Below are 25965 nucleotides of genomic sequence, written 5' to 3' on the forward strand. Positions count from 1 at the left end.
CAGACACATTTTTCTTCCCAGTCTTTCATCACATGTTCAATGAAAGGTTCAATTATACTAAAACATATGTATACTACTGTTTGATTAGTCATTGAAATAAAAATGGTTTACACTGAATTGCATACTTTAAACAGGTGAACATTATGGTATTTAATTTTATCTCAATAAAGCTGCTAATAAAAAAGGTGGTTTGATAATCAGTCTTCTAGTCTTAAGGCTTTTAACTATAGTAAAATGGGATCAGAGGCAAGGAGGAGTGGAATGAGGCTAGTCAATCAGGAATTGGGCTAAATTTCCAGTCTATTTTATGTGGCCCTTAGTAACCCAGAAAGAGAATGTGTCTGTTCATGCATGTGCCTGTCTATGTGCGTGTGTATGTGTGGGAGAGAGGTAGGTTCTGTGGACAAGGGAGGAAGCACAAGGTCAAAAGTTAAAAAACAAAACAAAACACAAAATGTTGTAATTGAAACATTTTTTCTTTTACGAATTCCTAAAAACATAGACTAACTTAAAGAATACTTCTGTCAGACACTAGTGAAAGGAAACATGATAGTAGTTCTCTTTCTTAATCCATAAACAGGCCATATCCAAAACAGTAGCGAGAGCACAGGAATTCTATTTAAAAAATCTCTTTCTATGGCCTGCAACAACTTTCACATACAGATGGCTTGAGTAAAAACTGAAGGCTGCTTTTATTTTATTTATTTATTTTTTTATCCTCACCCGAGGACATTTTTCCATTTCTTGTTCAGATAGAGCAGGAGGGAGAGAGAGGAAGAGAGAGAGAGACAGAAACATCAATGTGAAGGGACACATCGAGTGGCTGCCACCTGCATGACCAACCAGGGCCGGGGACAAACTGCAACCGAGGTACGTGCCCTTAGCGGGAACCGAACCCGGGTCTCTCTGGACCGCAGGCCGATGCTCCAACCGCTGAGCCAAACCGGCCAGGGCCTGAAGGCTGCTTTTAGAATCCAGAATTTAAAAACAACTAAGATCAGCCCTGGCCAGTGTGGGACAGTTGGTTGGAGCATTGCCCAGGGCACCAAAAGGTGGTGGGATTGATTCCAGGTTGGGTGAGTATAGGAGGCTAACGATGAATGTTTCTCTCTCTCTCTCTCTGCCCCTTCCTCTATCAAAAAATAATAATAACTGTATGTAAAGAAAACAATTTTGGTAGAAAAGAATACAAATATTTTAAGACAACACACAGATGATAATAAAACATAGAGTGCTGGTACACATTTATTCTTTTATTGCTAAACATCAAATGCCAGCAACTATGGTTATCTTCAAGTTAAATCCTAAGAATGAATTACAGCACAGTGAAAAGATTTAGAGAAAAAAATCTCTGTGCACCATTAGTTTATGGACATTTAATAAATACCATAGGACAAACTGATGACTGAGAGCCACATATCCATGACATACATGTTTACAATTTACTGGTAGGAACAGAGAATGACCTACAAGAGTGATTATCTAAAGGTCAAGTTTAACTGCATGTCTTTTCAAACTGAGATGCTGAAAAGAATATATACATTCTTTACAGATTGTAGGTGATTTTTTAAATCCTCAAAAATGTAAACAATGCAGAGTAGGAACACTGAAAATAAAATTTCGTTGAACAAAGTGACAACACAGAAAAAACAATTTCTTCAAATCCTCAAAATAATTCATTTTTCTAATTGCTCTATAGAAATCAAAAGGGTTTTAATGAAGATGATAATCTACCAGGGACACGCAGACCTTCCGAGTTTTTTTTTTTTTTTTTTTTTATGGTAACATATATTTACAGTAAATATTCAATAGTTTTATAGCTTAAATAGATACATGCTTTCCTAATCCATAAATAACACTAATCGTCATCCATTCAACCACATTTATTAAGTATTCATGATGTCTCATGCACTGGGTCAGGGATGCAAAGAGGAGTATGACATGGTCCTTGCTCTAGAAGTGCTCACAATCAAGCTGAAGACAGAACAGGTAACATTTCTTTCCTTTCTTATATGATGAGGCCACTTGTATACAAATGGGACTGATCTGCTTAATACCCAATATAGTGGTTCCCAAATCCTGACCCTATGGAGCAACAGACCAAAGTGTTTAAAAACTACAAGAAAATGATGTGGTTGGGATTTTTTTTTCCACCCAGAAAAAAAAAAAATAATCGGAAGGATTTCTTCTATTAAATTTTTCTCCGTTTTTAAAAAACTGACCTGCACATATACATTTTCATTAGTAAACTGCTTAGTTCATTGTAATCAAATTAATTATGCAAGTATTTCATAGTATTCCCTAAGTTCTACCTGAACAGGTCTGCTGATACACTTTAACCCTGAATGACTGTCTGCTTACAAACAGAACAAATGCCTTTCCTGGGATAAACCAATAATTTGTATGGTTTTAGTAGTGCTAATAACTGATGACCTTGAGTCATTAATTAAATGTTAAAATCATACTCAATACATAATTTGTTTAAGAAGGCAGGCATATGTGTAATGTAATCTAAAGACTTTTAGTTGCCTAAATAACAACTCAATGATGTGAAAAAGTGAATCCCGTGGAATACCTCACTTAGTGAAGAAGTTGGATACATGACTGTTAGTGTTCCTGAGTGTATGAGAGGACGTATTTGTCATCAAAGTAAAGCATGTCCATACACTTCTAAAACCACAGTAGCCTGCTGCCTTTCCAACTCTCCCAAAGCTGCATCTTGGAGTACAAAAAACCTCGAAGTAGGTGGGGCTTTTTCGGGCACAAGAGTTAGTTCTCAGGCTCTGGCAAATCCACGTTTGCCCTCACGTGTAGCCATTCTCACTGTACTACCAAGCATTCTGTGGACCCAGTGAGGTAGCTTAGGAGAAAGAAGGAAAGCTAGGACTACATGTTCTATTGCCTAACACAGAGAAACAGGGAGCTGCTGGTGAGGACAGAGCATAGCTCAGAGCTTAAGGCAGTTGCTTCTTAAAGACATGAACCCAGGAGCTAGAACCCAGATAGCCCCAGCAGCATAAAAGAAAATGTCGACCCTGGAAGGGTTCCAAGCTTCACAACTCTGTAGAGTGGTAACCAGGACTGCAGAGGTCCTATGATGTGTCTTGTGATCTGTTGAAAGACCTAGTTCACTTCTGAGGTTCAACCCTAACTGCCTCAGCTCACATGCTTCAAGTGGGAGACACTTCCTGCAGCTCATTTGAAACACGTCAAGGCTAAGTGCTGCTTTGAGGGAATGGGGACACATTACCATAGAGGTAACTCTTGTGGGGCAAAACCTGTTTCAAGGTATTGTAGGCCCTACTTCCTACTTTGTTCACTTATTTGGCATTGTTTGACAAAGAGTTTCCCTTTTGTGTCAGCAGATTCTTTCATAAAATTTTATTAATTACAATCAGATCTCAGCTATCAGAGGACACACAAAATAACATACCATTCAATTTTAAAACTTTTCAAACAAGACAAAGGACAAGAGATACAGGCCAAGAAAATGCTCACCCTTCCACTTGGCCAAAGTCTGGTCTCCTTCAAATCTTTGGACTAACGATGCTTTTGCAAGAAGTTTCCACCAATCGATTTTTATCTAATTCTGTTCTCCTTTAAACAATTACGACACGATATGTAGTCACACAAAACGGTTTAACAAGAATCTGCACTTGTTGAGAAATTGTTCCACAAACATCTGCAGTTTGTGAGTTCAGTCTTTGAAACTAGAATGTAGTCAAGGACTAGACCTTGCATTTCTTCTGTTTATCCCCATCCCAGAGTTTGGATACTCGGGATACAGGAGGAGCTTCAGGAGGAGCTTAAAAGTTGTTGGCTAAAATGTAATTTTATATTTATATTTCATACCGAGTAATGGTTTTCAGTAATGCATATTGTAACTCAGAGGTTCTGTCAGATGATCGCAAGTATTACCGTGCTGTAACCATCCAGAGTCCCAGGGTCACATTGGCAGCCAAAAGTACACTGCCACCAAGCAAGATGAAAAATCCTATCAGATCTTTCACATCATTGTCTCCAATCACCGAGGTAAGAGTAGCATCCAGGAAAGAGTTTAAAATCCACTGTCCATCCAAAGCAAAGCAGGGCACTGCATTAACAATAGCCAGAGCTCCTGAGAGAGAAATCAGGTACCTGGTTAAAATCAGTTAAGGAGCCAACTGTGAGGTCTGAGTGGAAACCACATTTCTGGGAGCCAGAAGAAGATATTTTACTAGGACTCAATTCAAGATTACAGGTGACTTCCTTTCTTTCATTGAATCTCTATCCACCAGTACAGGCCATTCCTTCTCAGATTTGTGCTATTTAAAATAAATGATATATTATTTCAAAGTTCAAAAACCTTGAGTAGAAAAATAAAGGCCATTTGTAAACCAAGGTAATCTATAATGAACTCATAGAAATGTTAAGTCTATTTAATTTTTTAATGACACAATAAGGAAAGGCATTTGGAAGGAATAAGAAATAAAAGAAAAACATTTTTGTTTCTTATAAAGTATTACCTAATATTAAGAAGCAAAGATTTTAGCTCCTTGAACACTATTTTACCATCATGTATAAGGTTCTAGTGTAAATATAACTCCATTTTACTATCATGTATAAGATTATAGTGTAAATCTCTGAGACAAAGCTGCAATCTATAAGATACAATCTTGATTGTACACATTTTTTTGGTAACTGCTCACTTGTTTTCCACTTCATTTTTTTCCCAAATCAAGGAAATAAAAAGATTTAAAAGTGGCAAAAAAGAAACCGCTCAAACTGTTGTTTATTCAAATTCAACATAATAAATTTAAAACATTTTTCATCTTGTATACGCAAACATAATATGCTAAAGAACACAAGAGATCTTGTCCTTCTGAATTGCTATTTCAGCAGTACAAACCAGTTTGCTCTCCTTACGCATCCCTCCATTTGCTCAGAGCTAACAAGCTCAGAAGAGGCAGAATTCATCACCTTACTAGTAACTGAAGTTTTCATGCTTTATAATTCAACTCTCAGTTTGTATTCTGGGTCCCTTCCTTCCGTATCCTCAACCTTTCTCCCTTCCTGATCAATCTCTCTCCTGACTTCTTCCTGCCTAGATACAATCTGCTCTTTTTCAACTTAAAGTCTTTTATTTTAGTTGTTAGTAATTAACTGATATTTGTAAGGTCTATGCATGCTCTATTCAAGGTAAGACAGATCAAGTTCCAAATAACACACTTTTAAAACATTTTCGCACTAGAAAGGATACTTGACAAATGTCTCCACAACCACAGGCAGATCTATGCTTAGAAAATTAAAACGTGGGATAAAACTGGTGATGCTCACTAAAAAAAGAAGAAAGAAATAATGCACATTATTCATATAAACAACAGCACTATGAATTATACCATATAGTAAAAAATTGGGCTGTCCTTTTAAATTGGTTGAGAAAGCCCTTCCCAAACATATGAGACAGGCTATGCCCCACAATTAAAAACAATTATTCTAAGATCATCTAATACAAATAATGGAATACAGAAATTTATGTCCCAGCGTGTACTTATATTTTGAGGTGAGAATAAGATAAAAGTGACTACATACCAAATATGACTACCAAATACAGAGGCTATAAATACAAGAGTTCTTACCTTTTCAAAGAGGTATAACCTTAAAAATCACATTCACTACAACTATTATGCTACTTAACCATTCTGGTCTCAGTTATTTTCTTCATTGCTAAAACAAGGATTAAGAGTAGAGAATTTTTAAGGACTCTTCCACTCTGTTAATTCCACAATCCCGTTTTTGTTCAAAATATTAAAAAACTTTTTGGTAATTAAGTAGAACCCACAGTACACACTTCTGAATTACCCTTAAAGGGGACCTTTCTTTATTTGTTAAGGATGTATTTAATATTTGTACTCTAGAGTCACTTAGTGTTAAACTCAAAATTAAGAATGATCCAGGTTGTATCTCAGGATATAACTATAAAGCAATGAGAGCCTTATAAAGAATAATATAAGCCCGGCAAGTGTGGCTCAGTGGTTGAGCTGATATCAACCCATGCACCAGGAGGTCGCTGGTTTGATTCCCAGTCAGGGAACATGGCCAGGTTGTGGGCCAAATCCCCAGTGGGGGGCATGCGGGAGGCGGCCAATCGATGTTCCCTCTCATCGATATTCCTGTCTCTCTCTCTCTCCCTTCCTCTCTCTAAAATCAATAAAGAATCTGGAAACAGCCTAAATGTCCATCAGTAGACAAATGGATAAAAAAGCCGTGTTACATATACACAATGAAGTACTATGCAGCTGTAAGAAAGAAAGATCTCTTATCCTTTGAGACGACCTGGAGGGACCTGGAAAGTATTATCCTAAGTGAAACAAGCCAAGCAGAGAAAGACAAATATCACATGATCTCACTTATTTGTGGAATATAATGAACATAACAGTCTGAGGAACGGGGTAGTCCCAGAGACGTGGAAGTGGGGTATGGACTGACAATCCCCTAAATAGGGGGTGGGGGGAGAGATAAACCACAGAACTTATATGCATATATGCATGAACAATGGACATGGACAATGAAGGTGGGAACAGGGTGGGGGGCATCAGTGGGGGAAAAAGGAGAAACATCTGTAACAAAAATAAATAATTAAATTAATAATAAAATAAAATAAAATATTGCCTGTAAATCAATAAAGAAAAAAAATTTTAAAAAAAAGAATAACACAAAACCCACATGTCCATCAATGAATAAGAAAATGTGCTATGTCCATACAATGGAATATTATTTGGCCATAAAAATGATGTACTGGAATAGGCCACAACGTGAATGAACCTTGAAAATATGCTAAGTGAAAGAAGCTAGTCACAAAAATATTCAATTTATGTGAAATGTGAAGAACAGGCAAATTTATAGAAACAGAATGTAGATTAGTGGTTACCAAAGGCTGGAGGGTGTTGGAGAGAAATGAGGAGTGATTGCTTAATAGGAATGGGGTTCCTCTTTGAGGTGAAAATATTCTTCAACTAGATTTTGATGATGATTGCGCAACTCCAAATAGATTAAAAACTACTGAATTGTATACTTTAAAAGTGTGAATTGTGTGGTATGTGAATTATATTTCAGTAAGTTATTTAAAAAATGAATATAAAAAAGTTTATACAACATAATGAGTTAGACTATATTATCTTCAGCCATATGGAGAAGCTATATACTCTTCAAATAATTATGCTGGCCCAGTTTTAAAGTATGTTCACATCAAATTCATGTGTCATGCGTAAATTACTTTATCATCATATTCCTATGGTTCCTGGCATTCTGTGGGGTATACTGTTCTTGCCACTGTTTTGAGAGCTTGGATAAATTTAATAAACTTCCACAGAATATTTGAGAGACCAGGTCTGTGACTTGGGCTAAATGGCGGAGAAGGAAAAATGTATTCCTCTCCAAAGGCAGATATGGGATTCAGCTCCATATTGCTTTTAATAAATTCAGATTATTTTCCTACTGCCTAAATTTTATTTAATGCTTAAGAATGAATTAGCACACCTAAAACTAATATATTGTACGTCAACTGTAACTGAAACATTTTTTAAATTAAAAATAAGAACAAGAGATACTCTGGTTTCTCTTCAGATCGTATAAATCTTTCACCTTACTTTTTATATCCTCACCCGAGGACACTTTTCCATTTTTTATTCAGATAGAGTGGGAGGGAGAGAGAGAGAGAAACATCGACGTGAAAAGGACACATCGAGTGGCCGCCACCTACATAACCCAACCAGGGCCGGGGACAAACTGCAACCAAAGCACATGCCCTCAGCAGGAACCGAACCTGGGTCTCTCTGGACCGCAGGCTGACGCTCCAACCACTGAGCAAAACTGGCCAGGGCTCGCCTTACTTTAAAAAAAAAAAGAACAATTTAACAAGACTTTGAAAAGTGACCAAATTTATAACAAATAAAAGTAATACAAGGATTTGTACTGAGTTTCTACCACTGAGAATATATGCCATCTTAATGATTTTTTGAGAGTCTACCACCAAAATACTCACCTGTGTAGTGCAGGTGTAGTGGATGTCCTACGTACAACATATCAATTTGAGGTGGGTGTTTCACTTTTATTAAGCGAGTGTGAGTTTCCAAAGAAGGTATTATGCAGAAACTTGAACTTGAGCTTTTCTTGCAATCTTTATTGGTTCTACAAACTTGGGTGGCTTCAACTGCTTTCCGGGCAGGTAGGCATGTATGCTATGAATACAATATTAATTAGTCAATACTAAAGTGATTTATTAAAAGAAAAAAACCAAGTTACAGTCCTCCAATATTTTTCATGTCACCTAGCATATTAGGAAATAAGTTCATGTAAAAGAAATGCCACTTATGTGCACCTACTATAAATTACATCCAAATATTCTACTTTCTTCAAATAATATATTACCACTATAAATTTTTAAAGATTCTCAGATGAAATGTGACACATGAAATGTAAAAATTTTAACAAAATGATACAAAGCAAAAGGGAGTTTTCACAGATTCCATTTTTGCTCTATCTGCTTATGTTACTATAACTATGTCAGATAAGCAAGACAGCTTCAGGGACAACTTACCAAACGCTTATTAAAATTATTTCTGTAGGAAAAGCACACATCTGTGAGGCTTTGGTTGTTACAACATTCGATCGAACCATCTAGCCGTTTGTATGCTAAAGAGAAATAGTTTATTAGAATATGTTATACAGAATTACATTTGTAATAAAACATTTGCTTTCAAGACAAAAACAGTAAAATGCATATGAATTCATAAACGACTGGATAATTCAGAGCTCAGCTTAACGGCTACTCACTGTAGTTTAATTTTACATTATAAAAATATATATGTCCAAGTTGATATCAAGAAGCAGCACTTACCCTAGGTTAGCTGTCTTCACATAAACTTACCCACTTATAAACCTGGAGTTCCAGAGTCTCAGTGGGCTTTGCAATAACTCCAGCTGGTCAAGCACAAATATTTCATGAGCCACTGTTAGCTGTCCTAATGCCACTGATCCAATATCAGTACTGAGCTCCTCCACTGCGGGGTTAGCAAACAGAGTGGGCCAAAGGATGCCCAAGAGAGTCTCATCCCTATGGAAATCACTATTGTATCAAATACCTATCTCACCTTGAGGCTTACCTTGGGGCTTTCCAGCACCAGGGCAGCCCAATTTGACCCCACAGATGTGCACACATTTGCCTGCACACCAATAATCCAGTTACCATTTTTGGAAGATAACAGAAACAACTGTTTATTCCCACTATTAAATTTTTTAAAAAGTTCTATGGTAGACTGCTTCACTGATATCTGGGGCAGAATTAAGGAAGCTAAATCACTGATGCAGGTGGCACAAAAAATGTTTGCCATTTATTATGGAATATTTCCTGCATTCAGTACATCAAACTTGTAAAGCATAAATTGATGTATGGCAAGGACTAATTAAATTTAGAATCTTATATTCATACTACCATAATCAGATGGGCTGAGAAAGACAGACTCAAGAACAAAGTTACTATAGTACTACAAAGAAAAGTACATTTTTCAGTACCAAATATTAAAAAAAAAATTTATATTATAAGAGTGTCTTCAGGAACACTGGCACGCAAATATTAGTTGATATGCAACATGATTTTATTGCAGCCAAAGGTTTGTGTTTGTTTTTAAATAGCTTTTTTTTTTTGAAACTAGGTTATTTAAGGAAGACATCTTATATTGGCTACACTGGATCTCCCCCTAGCCACCATTGCTCTCTCTCCACAGCAAACACAAAGTAAAGAACAAAACAGCTCTAGTTTTACCCAGGGTACCCAATAATTTAAATGAGTATCCCCCACTTAGGCAACATGGGGTTTGGTAAAGCAATCTAACCAGTGCATTAATTTCCCCTATGCAATGGTTGGCTGCATGGGTAGTTTTGTTTTCCTATCATAACTTAATATATACTTACGTTTTGGGTGACAAACCATATTTAAATATGAAAGCAAACTGTGAGTATACAATGACACTGACAAACCTTTGCCTACAACCACTCCTCAGCCCAATGATAAAGTATAAGGTAAAAAGTTGTTTAGAATTAAACTAAAAAATCAATCTAGGCTAACATCCTCAGCGTTCTCTTTGGTCAGTTGCCAAGTCCCAGCAATATTTACCTTCCTCATCATTTTTCTCCTTATCTGCTCCCACTTGAGTGCAGACTTTAATTCCTTCTCACCTTACCCATCTGAACAAAGTCCTCATGAGTCTTGTTTACTTATCATCTAGCTGGCATGTGTAAACCTGCCCTACATACTGAATGTGACTCCTCTAATCCAACATTTCCAAAGACTCTGCACTGCTCCCAAATAAAGTCTAAATTTCATAACCTAAAACTTAGGCTTTCATTTTTTAACACCTTATTTCATACTATTCTCTTGCTGAACCAAATTACTAGCAGGTCCTTGAGCACCTTCTAGTCTTAAGGCACCACGGTTCATTTCTACCTTGGCCTACTGAAATTAAATTCACTGTTGAGGATCAACTCAAGGGCTGCTGCTGTGAATTTTGCCCTCATCTTTTCAGTCATGACTGACTGCTATTGCTTCCACAACTCCCAATATTTCTGGTCATTATTTACATTTAACCTTGTGCTATAAGAACACAGGCATGGTGTTTCTTTCCCTAGAAGCTCCTCGAGGAAAAGGTTTCTCAGTATCTTATAGAAGGTAGATAACTCAATATGCATTGAACATTTAAATAATGTTCTCACCCGGCCGGTGTGGCTCAGTGGTTGAGCGTCGACCCATGCACCAAGAGGTTGCTGGTTCAATTCCTGGTCAGGGCACATACCCAGGTTGTGGGCCCGATCCCCAGTGGGGGGCATGCAGGAGGCAGCCAATTGATGTTCTCTCTCATCGATGTTTGTTTCTATCTCTCTCTTCTTCTCCTCTCCCTTCCTCTCTCTCTAAAATCAATAAAGAAAAAAAAATCCCTTTCTAAGAGGTTAGCAGCCAGGCCACTCAACTTGGGGCCTATATTCCATTTCATTCCAAGAGAAATCAGAAATCTGGACCTTCATGTGAATCCTACTGAATTTTAAATATTAACAGCCACTTAAAAATTTTAAAAACACAGTGCACGCCAAACCAAATACATCTGCCAAGGCTGGATTTGGTCTCTAGGCTACCACCAATTTTCAACCTCTGGGTAATGGCCTCTTCCTATGGTGAAAATTCCAACCAAAACATAAATCTATGGTTGTGGCTGTTCTGACAAGATTAAGTATCTCCTGACATGCAGAATTTTCCAATAAAAAGTTAAATATTTTGTTAACATGTGAGAAGTAAACTTGATATTTCTGTTTATCAATTTTTAAAAAGTTGTGGGTCTAGCCCAGCTGGTGTGGCTCGGGATTGAGCATAGTCCCATGGAATGAGAGGTTCCAGTTCAATTCCTAGTCAGGGCACATGCCCGGGTTTCAGGCTCGATCCCCAGTAGGGGGCATGCAGGAGGCAGCTGATCGATGTTTCTCACATCAATGCTTTTTTCTCTCTCCCTTCCTCTCTCTCTAAAAAAGCAATAAAAACATATTTAAAAAAAAGTTGTGGGTCTAAAAAATATTTCATTTTAGAATCTTTTCTATTGGGTCACATTAAAGAACAAGTTGATGAACCAATTTTTGTGACTCTATTCTTAACTTATAAGATGGAGATGCCATAGAAAATTTTCACATTAAGGTACTTCTATTAATCATGAGAGACCAATCCAATTCTGCTGTTTAAGAATTCAAGACTGCAACAGAAGGTCCCAGCGGTATCCGTGGGTTCAATTTAACTTGCCTTAAAGATTAGAATTGTCCCTTAAATCTCCCTAGTCTGGGAAACAAGAAAATTTAAGACCAGATCAGTTTCATAATTCCACTATAGGGAGAACCTGCATACACACACACACACACATATATATATATAAAATATATATACATATATATACATATATATATACATATATATATATATACATATATATATATATATATATATATATATATATATATATATATATTTATCCTCACCCGAGGACATTTTTCCATTTTTTGTTCAGAGTGGGAGGGAGAGAGAGGAAGAGAGAGAGAGAGAGAGAGAGAGAGAAACATCGATGTGAAAGGGACATATCAACTGGCTGCCACCCGCACAGGGCCGGGGACAAACTGCAACCCACGTATGCGCCCTTAGTGGCAACCACGCCATGGTCTCTCTGGACCGCAGGCTGACGCTCTAAATGCTGAGCCAAACTGTCCAGGGCTATATATATATTATTTTAATTAATCCTCACCCAAGGACATTTTTCCATTGATTTTAGATGAAGTAGAAGGGAGGGAGGGGGAAGAGGAGGGAAAGGGAGAGGGAGAGGGAGGAGAGGGAGAGAGAGAAGCATTGATGTGAGGGACACATTGGTTGCTTCCTGCATGACCTCAACGGGGGCTGAGGATCAGACCTGCAACCCAGGTACATGCCCTTGACCAGTAATCAAACCCACGACCCTCATTCCTCAGGCCGATACTCTAACTACTGAGCCAAACTTGCCAGGGCAAGAGAACCAGCCTATTTTGAATATACCCTAAGATGGGCACTGAGATAGTCATAGAAACTGCCTAGTCTTCAAAGGTATGTCTAGACCAGAGGTGATTTTGGAATAAGGCTGGAAAGAGACTTTTAAAATCTATAGTTGATAGTTCCTACTACTTTCTCTATCACTAAAATGAACTGAAAAATTTTCTTAACCTAGCTCATTAAACATACAACTGTAGTAGAGCTCCAACACAGGAGAGGCAAGCCTATTTATCCTTAGTTCTACAGTAGACTGTATACCGGCATCACCTACTGACAAGAAGCTTAAAAATTATTACACACACACTCTCTCTCTCTCTCTTCAACTTAGGATAGCAAAAAATCTTTGGATTATTACTTGATGTTCACAATGGGAAAACAGACCCCCCCCCCAAACATTACAGAAGATTTGGGCATAAAAACAATCTGGGTATTCAAAATATATGGAAAAGATTCCTTTAGTTTTCCTTTCTTTTTTTTTTTTTTTATCCTCTCCCGAGGACATTTTTCCATTTTTGTTCAGATAGAGTGGGAGGGAGGGAGGAAGGGAGAGAGGGAGAGAGAGAGAGAGAGAGAGAGAGAGAGAGAGAGAGAGAGAGAGAAAGAAACATTGATGTGAAAGGGACACATCGAGCGGCTGCCTCTTGCATGACCAACCAGGGCCAGAGACAAATTGCAACCGAGGTACGTGCCCTTAGCGGGAACCGAACCCGGGTCTCTCTGGACCGCAGGCCGACGCTCTAACGGCTGAGACAAACCGACCAGGGTTCCTTTTATTTTCTTAAACTGGGTTGGCAATGGTCTTTTCTCACTTTGGTTAAAGGTACGTAAGACAGAATAACATTCCTGTTGCCAGGTAGTTATGAGCACATACCCTCACCTCTTATGAACAGGAATAAAGGCTATTCAAGGGGAATGCCTGAGTCTGAGTTCACAGCTTTATTTTAGGGAACAGTTCCCTTCAGTATTCATTATCATTCTCCTTAAAATATAGCTTAAATGTTGGACTTGCTGAGTATAGTCTTTCTTAAAATAATGCTTTCAGAAAAGAAAAAACAAGGAATTTTGCTTTATGCATATATGAAGTGTGTCCCCTCAAACTAAAGAGAGGAAAACAGTTCCCCAAAAGAACCAGACTAGTTCTTGTCACTAAGCGGCATATGAACACCTAGCAATCTTAAAAGCAAAGGCCTGAACGTGAAAGGGGAAAACTTTTTGTTTTCTGTTCCGATTGGAAATAGACCAGAGATCTATTACAGGTGCAAGCCCTCACCCAGTGTCTTTTTTCAGGCTTCCTGGCAAGGCCATTTAGTTTCCAAGGAGTGCATGGAATAAGCTCCTTAGGTCTGCCCCACGCATCAAGGGCAGAGGTAGAATTAAACAGCCTTGGCTCTGTTGGTGACATTTATAGTTTAGTAGGTTAATGTTTAAAAATAAAAAAAAGAGCCCTGGCCAGTTTGGCTCAGCGGTTAGAGTGTCAGCCCGAGGACCAATGAGTCATGGGTTTGATTCCGGTGAAGGGTACATACCTCGGTTGTGGTTCGTCCTGGGCCCTGGTCCGGGTCTTGGAGATGGCAACCAATCAATGTGTCTCTCTCACATCGGTGTTTCTCTTTCTCTCCCTCTGTCCCTCCCACTCTATCTGAAGATAAATAGAAAAATATCCTCAGGTGAGGATGAAAATAGTAATAATAATAAAAAAAATTAAAATAAAAAAGGATAATGAACAAAACACACTGATGAACAAAATAGATTCAGTGACACAGAAGTAGGGTTCAGACTGACAAACCTCAGAAGAGGGGATCAGGGGGGAGGAAAGAGAAGAGATAAACCACAGAACTTATATGCATGTACGCATAACCACGGACATAGACAACAATGCTGGGGATGGGTAGGGGGAATCAAAAGGAGGGTGTCAATGGGGGAAAAAAGGAGAAACATCTGTAACAAAAATAAATTAATAAGAAATGTTTTTAAAAACTAAATAAAAATAAAACAGGAAAGGATTAACAATAGAAAAAAAAAAGATCCCCAAAATTTAATAAAATATACAGTCATTTCAAATAGATTAACCACATTTTTCTAGTTTGTCAGAAATACGTTAATATTTTAAGAACATATAGTCTGCTTAATACCTTGATTAGTCAATATCTTAGGGAATATCTTTACAATTTTAATAATATATCAGGGAGAGTCGGGGTATGAAATAATGGGCTAGAAATGATTGGTTGGTACAGCTTATGAGCACTCAGAGTCACATCTTTCCAAGGTGGCTTTGTTTCGAAGTGGTACACATTCCTAGAATTTTAATTATGTATACTGAATTACATTCTAACTTGAACATGAATCACTTTTGGATTATTGGCCACTTTTTATTACCATATTTGGCTCTATCATTCCCCTCCACTCATAATGAAAGAGAATAAAGGTACCTAGATACGTGTAAAATACTATCAAGTCATAGCTTTCTTTTTTTTTTTTTTAATCCTCACCCGAGGACATTTTTCCATTTTTTGTTCAGACAGAGTGGGAGGGAGAGAGAGAGAAACATTGACATGAAAGGGACATATCAAATGGTTGCCACCTGCACAACCCAACCAGGGCCGGGGACAAACTGCAACCGAAGTACGTGCCCTTAGCGGGAACTGAACCCGGGTCTCTCCGGACCGCAGGCCAACACTCTAACTGCTGAGCCAAACCAGCCAGGGCTCAATTCATAGCTTTCTTAAATGTCCATAGCACTGGTTGTTAAGTCTGCAATTAAAATTAATCCAGTATGTACTTTACATTTACAGTCATTCAGATTCCTATAAACCAGCTAAGTACATATACTCAATTTAAAAATGGTTAAATAGAGGTACAGGTTTATCAGATATAATTATAATGTAAAATCAACATGTATCACGTAATGCAGTCACTCTGAGGAGATGAAATCAATATTGAAGCATTATTATTTTGGGATTGAATTTTTATTAGTGTGGAAGAGTAATGTCTGCTTTAAGTTTTAAAAGAAATATCTCAAGAATATAGTACATGACTCATAAGAGTGACATGCTCAAAAAATTAATAAGGAAAGAGTTTCAGAGCATTTCAAGGAAATTTGCATTTCCATCTGACAGGAAAAGGACAAAACCATAAGCATTTGAAATGCAGATATCCTAAATAAAAGAATCCTATGGGAGAGAACTTTATTTGATTACTACATCATTTTGGCTTTTGTAATTCAATACAGAGTATACCAAATTTATAGAAACTAGAGGAAAATGATAAAGTACTTATGAAGTATAAAATAATGGATTATTTCTCTTAGAGAAGAACGCATTGTGGGTTATATACCAACCTTCTGGCAACTAAAAAGTTTTGAAAGATGATAAGTGGCTCTTGAGAATAGGAAACATTTACAAATATTTCAACCTTAAAGAATCAGGTTAGCCTACTGAACAATCAACATCACCACAAGGGAGACAAGCAGACACTCTTTGCCTCCTAACAGGATACAACAGGAAGTACTGAGTACTACCTAGGAGTATTTTTGTACCCACCCCCCACTGTGGATCCTGCATATAATCAAATCTCTAGAACTAATCATTATTTAGAGGAAATTTTTTTTGGGGGGGTCTGAACATATTAATGACATCATGAGTATAAGATATAACCAGAAAAATGCATAATATGGGAAATCCAACAAAACAAATGACTCAGTTTTTTTCAACAAACAAATGATATTAAAAAAAAAAAAGGCCAGAAAGAATTGTTACAAGTTAAAAGAGACTTAAACGACATACCATCCAGCTGAAACCACCCAACTTTAAGAAAACAGGGGAAAAAAACAACAGAAAAGCCAACTAGATATTAGGAATGATTGTTAATATCGCTAGATGTGATAATAGTACTGTGCTCATATTTAAAAAGTCACCATCTGTTAAAGAAATGCTGAAGTTTATGGATGAAATGAAAGGATGCCTGGGACATACTTTAAATACTCCCAAAAGTGAGATGATTGGATGAAAAAAATTGGCAAAATGTTGATAATTGCTGAAGCTGGGAAAAGGATGCATTAGTTCATTTATTATACTCTCTTGAATTTTATATGTTTGAAATTTTTTTACAATAAAAAGGTTCTTAAAAATGGGTTCTACATGCAAAATTACGTTTAAAAAAACTTTAGAAATCAGTTCTTATTACTTTGCCATTGTTGCACCCAGCACTTTGGCAAAGTTATTCTTCATTATTAATCATATTTCCTAACCCCAGTAAATGTGGAAAACTATTTAGGACATTTGTTGACTTAAAGATATAGTTTGTGAGCATCATTTGTATTTTCCTACATTTTCAATAATTTGGGACCCCATAAATTTATATAAAGAGTTAGTTAACTGACTTTTCAGAGCTGAAATAACTCAAAATAAATTTGGCAGCTTATGAGAATCAACTTGCTTCACCCTCCCACATGCTAAATGGAACAACAGATCTGACTTCAGGGGATATTTTCAGAAGCCAAGATTACTTCCTTTGGATGCCTGCCATACACAATAACTACCCCAAATAGCTTTGGACATGACATTGTCTATACAGCACAGGGATATTTAATTACTGGAATTTAGTTAATTGGTTATGGTTGAGCTTGAATGCTGACTTAAACCAAGTTTTTTTTTTCGTTAAAGAGTTTATTTAGAAAGTATGTATCCTAGTATAAACAAATTGATGGCAAAGAACATGTGTAGTTATCCTAAAGGAGCCTAGGCCTATTGTTGCTTATTTTCAAGGGTGATAGTAAAAATGTTGAATAACCGTGATGGTAGCACGGCCTATTTTAGCTCTGACTTAGCTTTGCCTACTTCGTTCTTTGGTTTTTAGGTCAAGTTAATCTCACTCTGCATAGAGCAGAAGGTCAACTTTCCATGAAGGCAGACGATGTACAGTGAGCCTCTGAAAGGACTACCTGGGAGCAGAACTGAAACTGCTTCCAGATAGGGCCCTGTAGAGGGGCTGCAAGGTTCCCCATGTCTCCAGTACCTGGACCCGGAAAAAGTTCTCTAGTCCTCTTGCCCCAGGTGGCAGACATAACCAGAACCTTTCAATGGGTTAATAGAATAGTCAGGACAAGCCTTGTGGAACTTTCCATGCCCACATTTTCCATGGGAGACATCAAATCTTAAACATGGACTTAAACATAAATTTTAAATCTTAAAAATCTTCACATGGACCTTGACTTCTTATTAACTTGACTAATGAAATTCTTCACCCATGAGAAACAAATAGGAGTATCCCTTGAATAGTATTAACTGATTTGACAAATATCAACACACACATAAGATTTATGGTATCAGCATTATCTTACCAAGGCACATGTTAAAAGTATCACTGCTTTCACTATGGCAAACCTCTCGAGATGAGAGAAGTATTAACAGAAACAACATCCAGGAGTGGTCGTGAAGATATCTTCCAGAGGTATGGGGTTTTTGTTTTTAAATCTGCTCCAAGCTACAAACCAACCACATTATTAAGAAGTCAATGTGACCTTCAGATCAGAGGAAGGTCAATACTTGATTCGGGTAAATCATCAACTCTCGGGTCCTTGTGGACCAGACGACAGGTTTGTACAGAGGGGTTGCGTTTATCTGGTTTGACAAATGGTTGGAGGCAGAAGAGGCAATTACTAGTTTCAATGGTCATAAACCCCCAGGTTCCTCTGAGCCCATTACAGTGAAGTTCGCAGCCAATCCCAACCAGAACAAAAACGTGGCGTTGCTCTCCCAGCTGTACCACTTACCATATAGCTAGTTCAGAGGCCCTGTGCATCAGCAGGTGCAGAGATTCAGGTTCTCTCCTATTGGTGTAGATCACATGAGTGGGCTTTCTGGTGTCAATGTCCCAGGCAATATGTCTTTGAGCTGGTGCATCTTCATCTACAATCTTGGTCAAGATGCCGATGAGGGAATCCTCTGGCAGATATTTGGTCACTTTGGTGCGGTCAACAATGTGAAAGTGATTCACGACTTCAACATTAACAAGTGCAAAGGCTTTGGTTTTGTGACCATGACAAATTATGAAGAAGCTGCGATGGCCATAGCAAGTCTGCACGGTGGCTACGGCCTGGGGGACAAAATCTTACAGGTTTCCTTCAAACCAAGTCCCACAAATAAGTTGCTCATGTTTTTTGTTTTTTTTTTTTTAATCCTCACCCGAGTACATTTTTGCATCCATCTTCAGATAGAGCAGGAGGGAGAGAGGGAGGAAGAGAGAGAAACATCGATGTGAGAGAGACACATCGAGTGGCTGCCACCCACAAGACCCCAACTGGGACCAGGGACAAACTGCAACCGAGGTACGTGCCCTTAGCGGGAACTGAACCTGGGACTCTCCAGTCCACAGGCCGACACTCTAATCGCTGAGCCAAACCGGCCAGGGCTCATGCTTTTTTTGGTATGGAATAGATAATTCAGAGTGAAATTGACATTTTTTTGTTAGTGTACAAGTCATTTTGTGCCAATTTTCACAAATGCTTGTCTTAGTCTAAATGAGAATTAAAAGGTTTTTATACTCTGAGATGCAATCAACATGTTCAAATGTTAGAAATCCCACAATGTTAGACCAACTTGGAGTTTCTTAAGTTATTTCCTTTAAAATATATATATTAAATTAAAAAATAGTAAAAATAAAATACATATATATTAAATATTAAACAGAAATCTAGGTAGACTGCATTGACTAACCACTTCTAAGATTGTCTAACACCCATTTTATTCAGTATCTCCACAAACTGGATAAAAAATAAATAAAAAGAAATGACCTTTTATTTTCTGTTTTTAAACTAAAGATGTTAGATGCTGAGTGTGCATTTTCTTAACTGCTTCAACATTTTAAGCGATTTCTGCTTTGGTTGACATGAAATTGCTTCCCTAAGCAGGTCCTATTGCCACTTCCTGCTCATTTAGTCCTGGGTTCTGCCGAGTGGTCCTGGCAGTGGCTGAGGGCCACCACTGAGGAGGGGGGCCACATCCTGGGCCAGGCCCTCCAGAGGACACAATGTTTCCTATGCCCAGATATCAATAGGAATGGACCAAAGAGTTTCAGGGAAACTCCATATATTCCTGAATCTGATCTAAGCCCCAGGCATGCCTGAAGATGGGCTGCTCCTCTGACATTCTAATTTCCTCCCACACATTGCATGCACAGCACCCCACACATCAGATACTGTTGTTTACAGTCATTTCTCCAGTTTCCAAAAGCATTTAACCTAGCTCAAATGTGCAAGATAGCTCTTTTTTAAAAAAAATATGTTTTTATTGATTTTTTAGCGAGAGAGGAAGGAAGAGAGAGATAGAAATATTGATGAGAGAGAGAAATATCAATTGGCTACCTCCTGCATGCCCCCTATTGGGGATCTGCAAGATAGCTCTATTTTATTTTATTTTTTTGGTATGTGCCACTGGTGGGAACCGAACCTGGGACTCTCTGGTCTAGGCCAATGCTCCAACTGCTGAGCCAAACCAGTCATTAAAAATTTAGATTTTAAATAACACATAGACATTTGAGCATTGTATTTCTTGCATCCCTTCTCATGAGTTCTAGACTGTTTTCTATTTCAGTCAGATTTTGTTTTGAAACTTTGCTTTCATATGAACACTCAGCAGAAAAGTACTTCCTTCTTGCCAATTATCTATTAACAGAAAAACCCTTTGATTTGTAGTTTTAAAGATTAACCCTCAAACTTCTCTTCATATTGCTTTGACATTTTGGGTTTTCTGTTCTGTTAATTTTCTTTTCTTTTTATCCTCACCTGAGGACATTTCTCCATTTTTTTTTTTTTGTTCAGGTAGAGTGGGAGGGAGAGAGAGGAAGAGAGAGAGAGAGAGAGAAACATCGACGTGAAAGGGACACATCGAGTGGCCGTCACCCGCATGACCAACCAGGGCTGGGGACAAACTGCAACCGAGGTACGTGCCCTTAGCGGGAACTGAACCCGGGTCTCTCTGGACCACAGGCCGGCGCTCTAACCACTGAGCAAAACTGGCCAGGGCTCTTTTCTTTTTTTTATGTGTGTTTTTTTGTTTGTTTTTACCTTTGCATTTAAGACCAGTAAATTTGACTTAGTTTTGCTCAAAAAAAAAGAAAAAAAAGGGACTCTGTAGAGTGTGTCGGCTTAAAAAACACCAAGAAGATAACATAAGTACATTCAACTTTCTGAATAACTACCACTTGAAACTCAGCAATATCTGCATGATTTAGCTCCTTCACACTGGATCCAGGAGGCCAGGCAGAATAGGTGACTTGCACCTGCATTTTTATAGTTCGTCTTTTGCCTGTTGCAAAACAAAGTGTAAGGTCTCTGACTCCAACTCCACTGTGCTCACTGACTTTTTTCCTCTGTGGAAAAGCAACAATGTGGAATAGGCTCCTACTGAACACTTGCTGCAAATACAGGAATGGCAAAAGTAGGTTTAGTTGTTCATATGGAAAATAATACAATATTTAATAAATGATAATAGAATAAACTGTGTTTCACATATTCACAAATGTAAACCTACATTTGCCCACCTCTGTATTCCGCTCAGCAGTACAGTCCATTTCAGTAATCTTGACCTCTGTCAAACCAGGGAATTCGTTTTTAGAGAGTTCTTTCAAAGTAGGAGACAGATTTTTATGACCACACCATGGAACATAAAACTTGATGAAGGTTATTCCTTCTGCAATGGTGTCATGTAAGTTATTTTCAGTGAGTGTCAACACAGTGCCCTTGTTGGCCTCAGGCTGGGCAGCTAGCAACTGGACCTCTGAGGGCTGGCCGGTCTCTGGGGCACCCCTGTCCACACACTGGAGCTGCAATGCCACATATCTCTCAGTGGGTCCAGATACTACTTTCCCTTGCACCAGTCAATCTTTTTACCATCCCAGAATCAGAGATGAGTAGAAAAGTTAAGAACCCAGTTTCCTGAATAGAGTTCATAGTGCTGTGTATAGTCAACCTTGCCAATCTTAACAGTTTTGGAATGTTTAAGACCCAGAGCCAGCTGCTCCCAGGTCAGAGCCAGAGCTTTGCAGTGCCCACACCATGGAGCGAAGAACTTGATAAAGTGGTCACCTTGTGTGTAGTGCAGCTCAAAGTTGCTCGTCGAAAGCTCATACAGCCTCTGCTTGAGCTCAGGGGCTCCGGGTAGTTCTACTTCTGGCTCTGGTATGGCAGGCTCCTCATTTAGCATCTGCAGTGAACAGTTTTCCAGTGTCTGGAAGTGGCAGGGGCCTTGGTACTTCACAGCTTCTTGGCCAGGCTTGAAAAACGTCAAGGTGGTATATCCTTGCACCCCCTGGGCAGAGTACACCTCTGAGTTGGCTGTGCAGTCCACTTTAGCCATGTGGACTTCGGTATCATCCATGCTGTTGTAGTTGTCTCCCAGGTTGCTCCAATTAGGCTGCAGCAGTTAGCAGTGCCCAAATCAGGGCACAAAGAACATAACAAGTACACAGCATTCTTGATCCTGTGAATGAACACATCAGCCGTGTACAGGTACTTGGCTGCGGGTCCTGCCCCACCCCACTGTAGGCTTGTCCACTGCTGCTGCTGCTGCTGCTGCCATCACCGCTGTCACACCTGGATCCTGGGCCCTGGTGTCCCAGCACCTGCTGCTGCCATGGCCAAATAGCAGCAGCAGCAGCAGCATGGCTGGGTCCAGCAGCCCTGAGCAGTGTTGAGAGGAGGTGGCTGGAGCTGGAGCTTTCTTGCCCCAGCAGCTGGTCCCTTCAGCAGCACCCTCCCGCCACCACACAGAACATACAAGGTTTTGGTTTTGGTTTAAATGAAGAAATAATTAGATTTTAGAGTCCTGAAACTCAAATATGATATGAAATTAGAGGTTCAATAATAATATATAATAAAAGAAATATACATATTAGTATCTGATTCACCAAGAATATTTACTAGTTTGGGCCTATTATTACTTTTCTGATTTGTTTCAAAGATATTAGAACAAAATTAATCTATAGACATAATTTAAGATTGGTGAATGGCAAGTAACTGCTGCTTGCAGCATTATATTATACTGAGGGAAATATACCCACCTCTAACTGGGAAGCTTAACTGCTGTAAAGTTGATGCACTTATGCAGTAACCAATTTGGGGTTCATAGGCGATGGTATCTAGACATTCATTCCAATCTTGTACATTAGTAACGGGACAATCCTGTAGATGGGTAACAAGGTCTCCCACAAAAAGACCTCTGGGTCCAACTGCAGGTGAGTCCTTGGGAAGAGGGCAAAAGCAAATCAGGTAATGTGTGAAGAGCTATGATTATTAACCTGAGCAAATAACCATTAATGACACTAAATTGATTAAGTAGACTATTTTGAATTATATACAAAATAATCCAGCTTTGAATCCAAGATGTAGAATCCTACAAAATTAAAACAAAACCCAATAATTATAATTATTTTTCCTACTTCACTAAGATTTTGATTTTTTTGCAAATGAAAAAACAAAAACCCACTTGCCAACTATTAAGATTATTATTTTTTTATTTTTTTTTAGTCCTCACCCAAGGACATTTTTTGATATTTTGTTCAGATAGAGTGGGAGGGAGAGAGAGAGAAAGAAACATTGACGTGAAAGGGACACATCGAGTGGTTGCCACCCACACGACCCAACCAGGGCCTGGGACAAACTGCAACTGAGGTATATGCCCTTAGCGGGAACCGAACCCGGGTCTCCCTGGACCGCAGGCCGACGCTCCAACCGCTGAGCCAAACTGGCCAGGGCAACTATTAAGATTATAACGATAGGTTGTTTTTTTTTGTAAACGGCTAATTAAAATTTTCTGTGTAAGTAGTCATTAGAACGCCTTCATTTTCCTATATCCCCAGTGGACAAAATTGTAAGAAAAGTCCTTATCTATACACAGTCCCAAATATGCAGACAATACTGTCAGCATAATGAATGTGTGAGTCAATTGCTCACAAAGGTATTTTTTCTCTTCCCCAAGTCTGACTAGAAGACTTGATGCTATCTCAGTAGTAGTCATTGACTAAGGGAATGAAATACAGAGTTGAAGACCTAAGCTCTCATGAAATGTTCTGGCTAGCTAGCTTAGATTCAAAAGTAAAAAGACATTTGACTCAAAACAAAGTTATAAAAATAAACAGTAAAGGTTAATGATGCATTTTATTAACAAATTACAGGTAAACAATCTTTATTCTAGCTTTGTAACTCAGAACAGAAACAATTTTTAGTATTTTTTAAAAAATCAATGTGTTTCACAAAACTATTTGTTCGATTTGAAAGGATTGGCAATAATTTCTTCAGTAGGAACTGAGCATTCTGTCTATGAGGAGAACTTGAATAAAAGTTCCTGACATAAAATGCTAAGTGTTACATCACAAAATCTGGTGAAAGAATGCCCAAGTAATACATTTACCTCAGCAACTTCTGTGATAAGTACCCCAACTCCAGTGTAGTAAAAGGGCAAGAGAATCACAGGGAGGAGGACAAGAGCTAAAATACCCAGGAGTGCAAGGACGAAATTATGCCAGATACCTGAAAAGAGAAAAAAAGGAATAAGCTTAACCAGGGGCAGGAGTGACATAGGTATTTGGACCTCCATAACACCTGGGCATTCTGACAAATTAGTAAAGTAACCAGAAGAAGCTGTGAGGCACACAGATCTCCTTATCAGTACAGCAGACAGATGTTCAGTTAGATACCTCTTCTATTTCACATATTGAAATGTAAAATAAGCATGTTAATACCACATTAGGACGTCCACATGCAAATATGAACACCAATAAAATCTATATTCTGTTATATATACCTGACACATATATATTAATGTTGAGTCTATCTGTGGGGTGTGTGTGTGTGTGTGTGTGTGTGCGCGCGCGTACCACAAATAGGATTAACATCTTCTGTTTGCTGTGTCTTCTTTTCAGAAAATATACACATTATTAATGTAAACATACTCGTGATCTTTGAAAGGAATGTCAGAACTATTCAAATAAAAGCTAAGATGGAATGAACATTCTTGCCTGAACTGGAGTATGGAAATCCAAACGGAATTTGGAAAAAGAGATTGTTTTAAGAATTAAACTATTGCCCTGGCCGGTTTGGTTCAGTGGTTAGAGCGTCAGCCCGCAGACCAATGAGTCGTGGGTTCGATTCTGGTCAAGGGCACATACCTCGGTTGCGGTTCATCTCCGGCTCTGGTCAGGGTTGTGTGGGAGGTGGCCAGTTGATGTGTCTTTATCACATTGATGTTTCTCTCTCTCTCTCACTTTATCTGATGATAGAAACAGGAATATCCTCAGGTGAGGATAAAAAAAAGAATGAAGAATATTATTGGTGGGCCAAATAGAGTATGTAGCTAACATCCTGTCACAGGTTATAATCACCTCCATCACATATACAGAGATGGTTAGGTGAACCCAGTGGTGTGCTGGAGCCTGCTCCTACCAATTTGCCACAGCCAACTGTGTGCATCCCTTCCCAATTCCTCTTTCAGGGACTCCAGTTGGCACTCTGAAATTGGCCACAGTGGTACCACATATTCACAAGACAAACCAGCAAATGCTACTTATCAGAGCTTCCCACCCTCTCCTTCAGAGCCAGGTGTTAAACATACACTAGCACACCACTTAACCCTCCCTCCATACCTATCTTTCCCTTTTTCTACTAGCTTCTGTCACAGGGCAGGGTCAGGGTACTACCAGCACTCTGAGTATTATGATTCTTAGTTGTGCAAGTCTGTCCTTTGCATTACAAAATACTTAGCATTCCTGGCTCCATCCATTAAACACCATTACTGTTCTCCTGTCAGACAATCAAAGAATATCTCCTACCCGACACATTCCAAACATTTCCAGGAAGGTGATAGCATCAGTGGGTGAGAACCAATGTTTTATAATGATATAAATGTAACCTAAAGACATTTCCCAGACTCTCAGGAAGTTGAGTATGGTCATATGACTGTTTTGAACAAGAAGATGTGAGTTGAAATGATGAGAATATCCCTGTCCTACTGGCTGGAATGTAGCTATATGAGGGAGCTAAACCTGAGCCCATAGCATAAAAGCTGCATGTTGGGAACAGTAGAGCTAACAAGAGAGAAAAGGCCTCAGTCCCCCAAATCATAGAATTATCGTATCAGAGCTGAGCTACTTATATTTGGAATGTTTTATGAGAGTTTAAGCCTGCTATTTTTAGCTATTACAGTAGCCAGATACCTAATACATGTTCCACATACCATATTCACATTGTAAGATGCCCCCCTTTAGTGCTTTAAGGTATTAAATTCCAAAAATATCCACAGCAAGTCTAGTCCAGGACATATGGGTGGGCCGGGGACGAATTGCAACTGAGGTACGTGCCCTTGACTGGAATCGAACCCGCAACC

The 25965-nt window shown here is 38.6% G+C and overlaps 1 protein-coding gene and 2 pseudogenes across 2 annotated transcripts in view; 1 reads left to right on the plus strand and 2 right to left on the minus strand.

The window, feature by feature from the left end:
* Positions 1-1868: 1868 nt before the first annotated feature.
* Positions 1869-25965, minus strand: part of MBTPS2 (membrane bound transcription factor peptidase, site 2) — a 48478-nt gene continuing 24381 nt past the window's right edge. The window contains exons 6-12 of one of the 2 annotated variants that reach the window (XM_036270326.1): positions 23995-24113; positions 22646-22826; positions 8579-8673; positions 8024-8219; positions 5240-5315; positions 3919-4137; positions 1869-3597 (exon numbers count right to left, since the gene is read on the minus strand). In XM_036270326.1, coding sequence (XP_036126219.1) covers positions 3528-3597; positions 3919-4137; positions 5240-5315; positions 8024-8219; positions 8579-8673; positions 22646-22826; positions 23995-24113 — 956 coding nt within the window. In that variant the 3' untranslated portion in view covers positions 1869-3527. Of the gene's footprint in view, positions 4138-5239; positions 5316-8023; positions 8220-8578; positions 8674-22645; positions 22827-23994; positions 24114-25965 lie in introns of both variants that reach the window. The other variant, XM_036270327.1, reaches the window with a different exon arrangement.
* LOC118636019 lies at positions 16445-20292 on the plus strand (annotated as a pseudogene).
* Positions 20723-22014, minus strand: LOC118635643 (annotated as a pseudogene).

This window comes from Molossus molossus, unplaced genomic scaffold, assembly GCF_014108415.1.
Source record: "Molossus molossus isolate mMolMol1 unplaced genomic scaffold, mMolMol1.p scaffold_m16_p_2, whole genome shotgun sequence".
Taxonomy (NCBI): domain Eukaryota; kingdom Metazoa; phylum Chordata; class Mammalia; order Chiroptera; family Molossidae; genus Molossus; species Molossus molossus.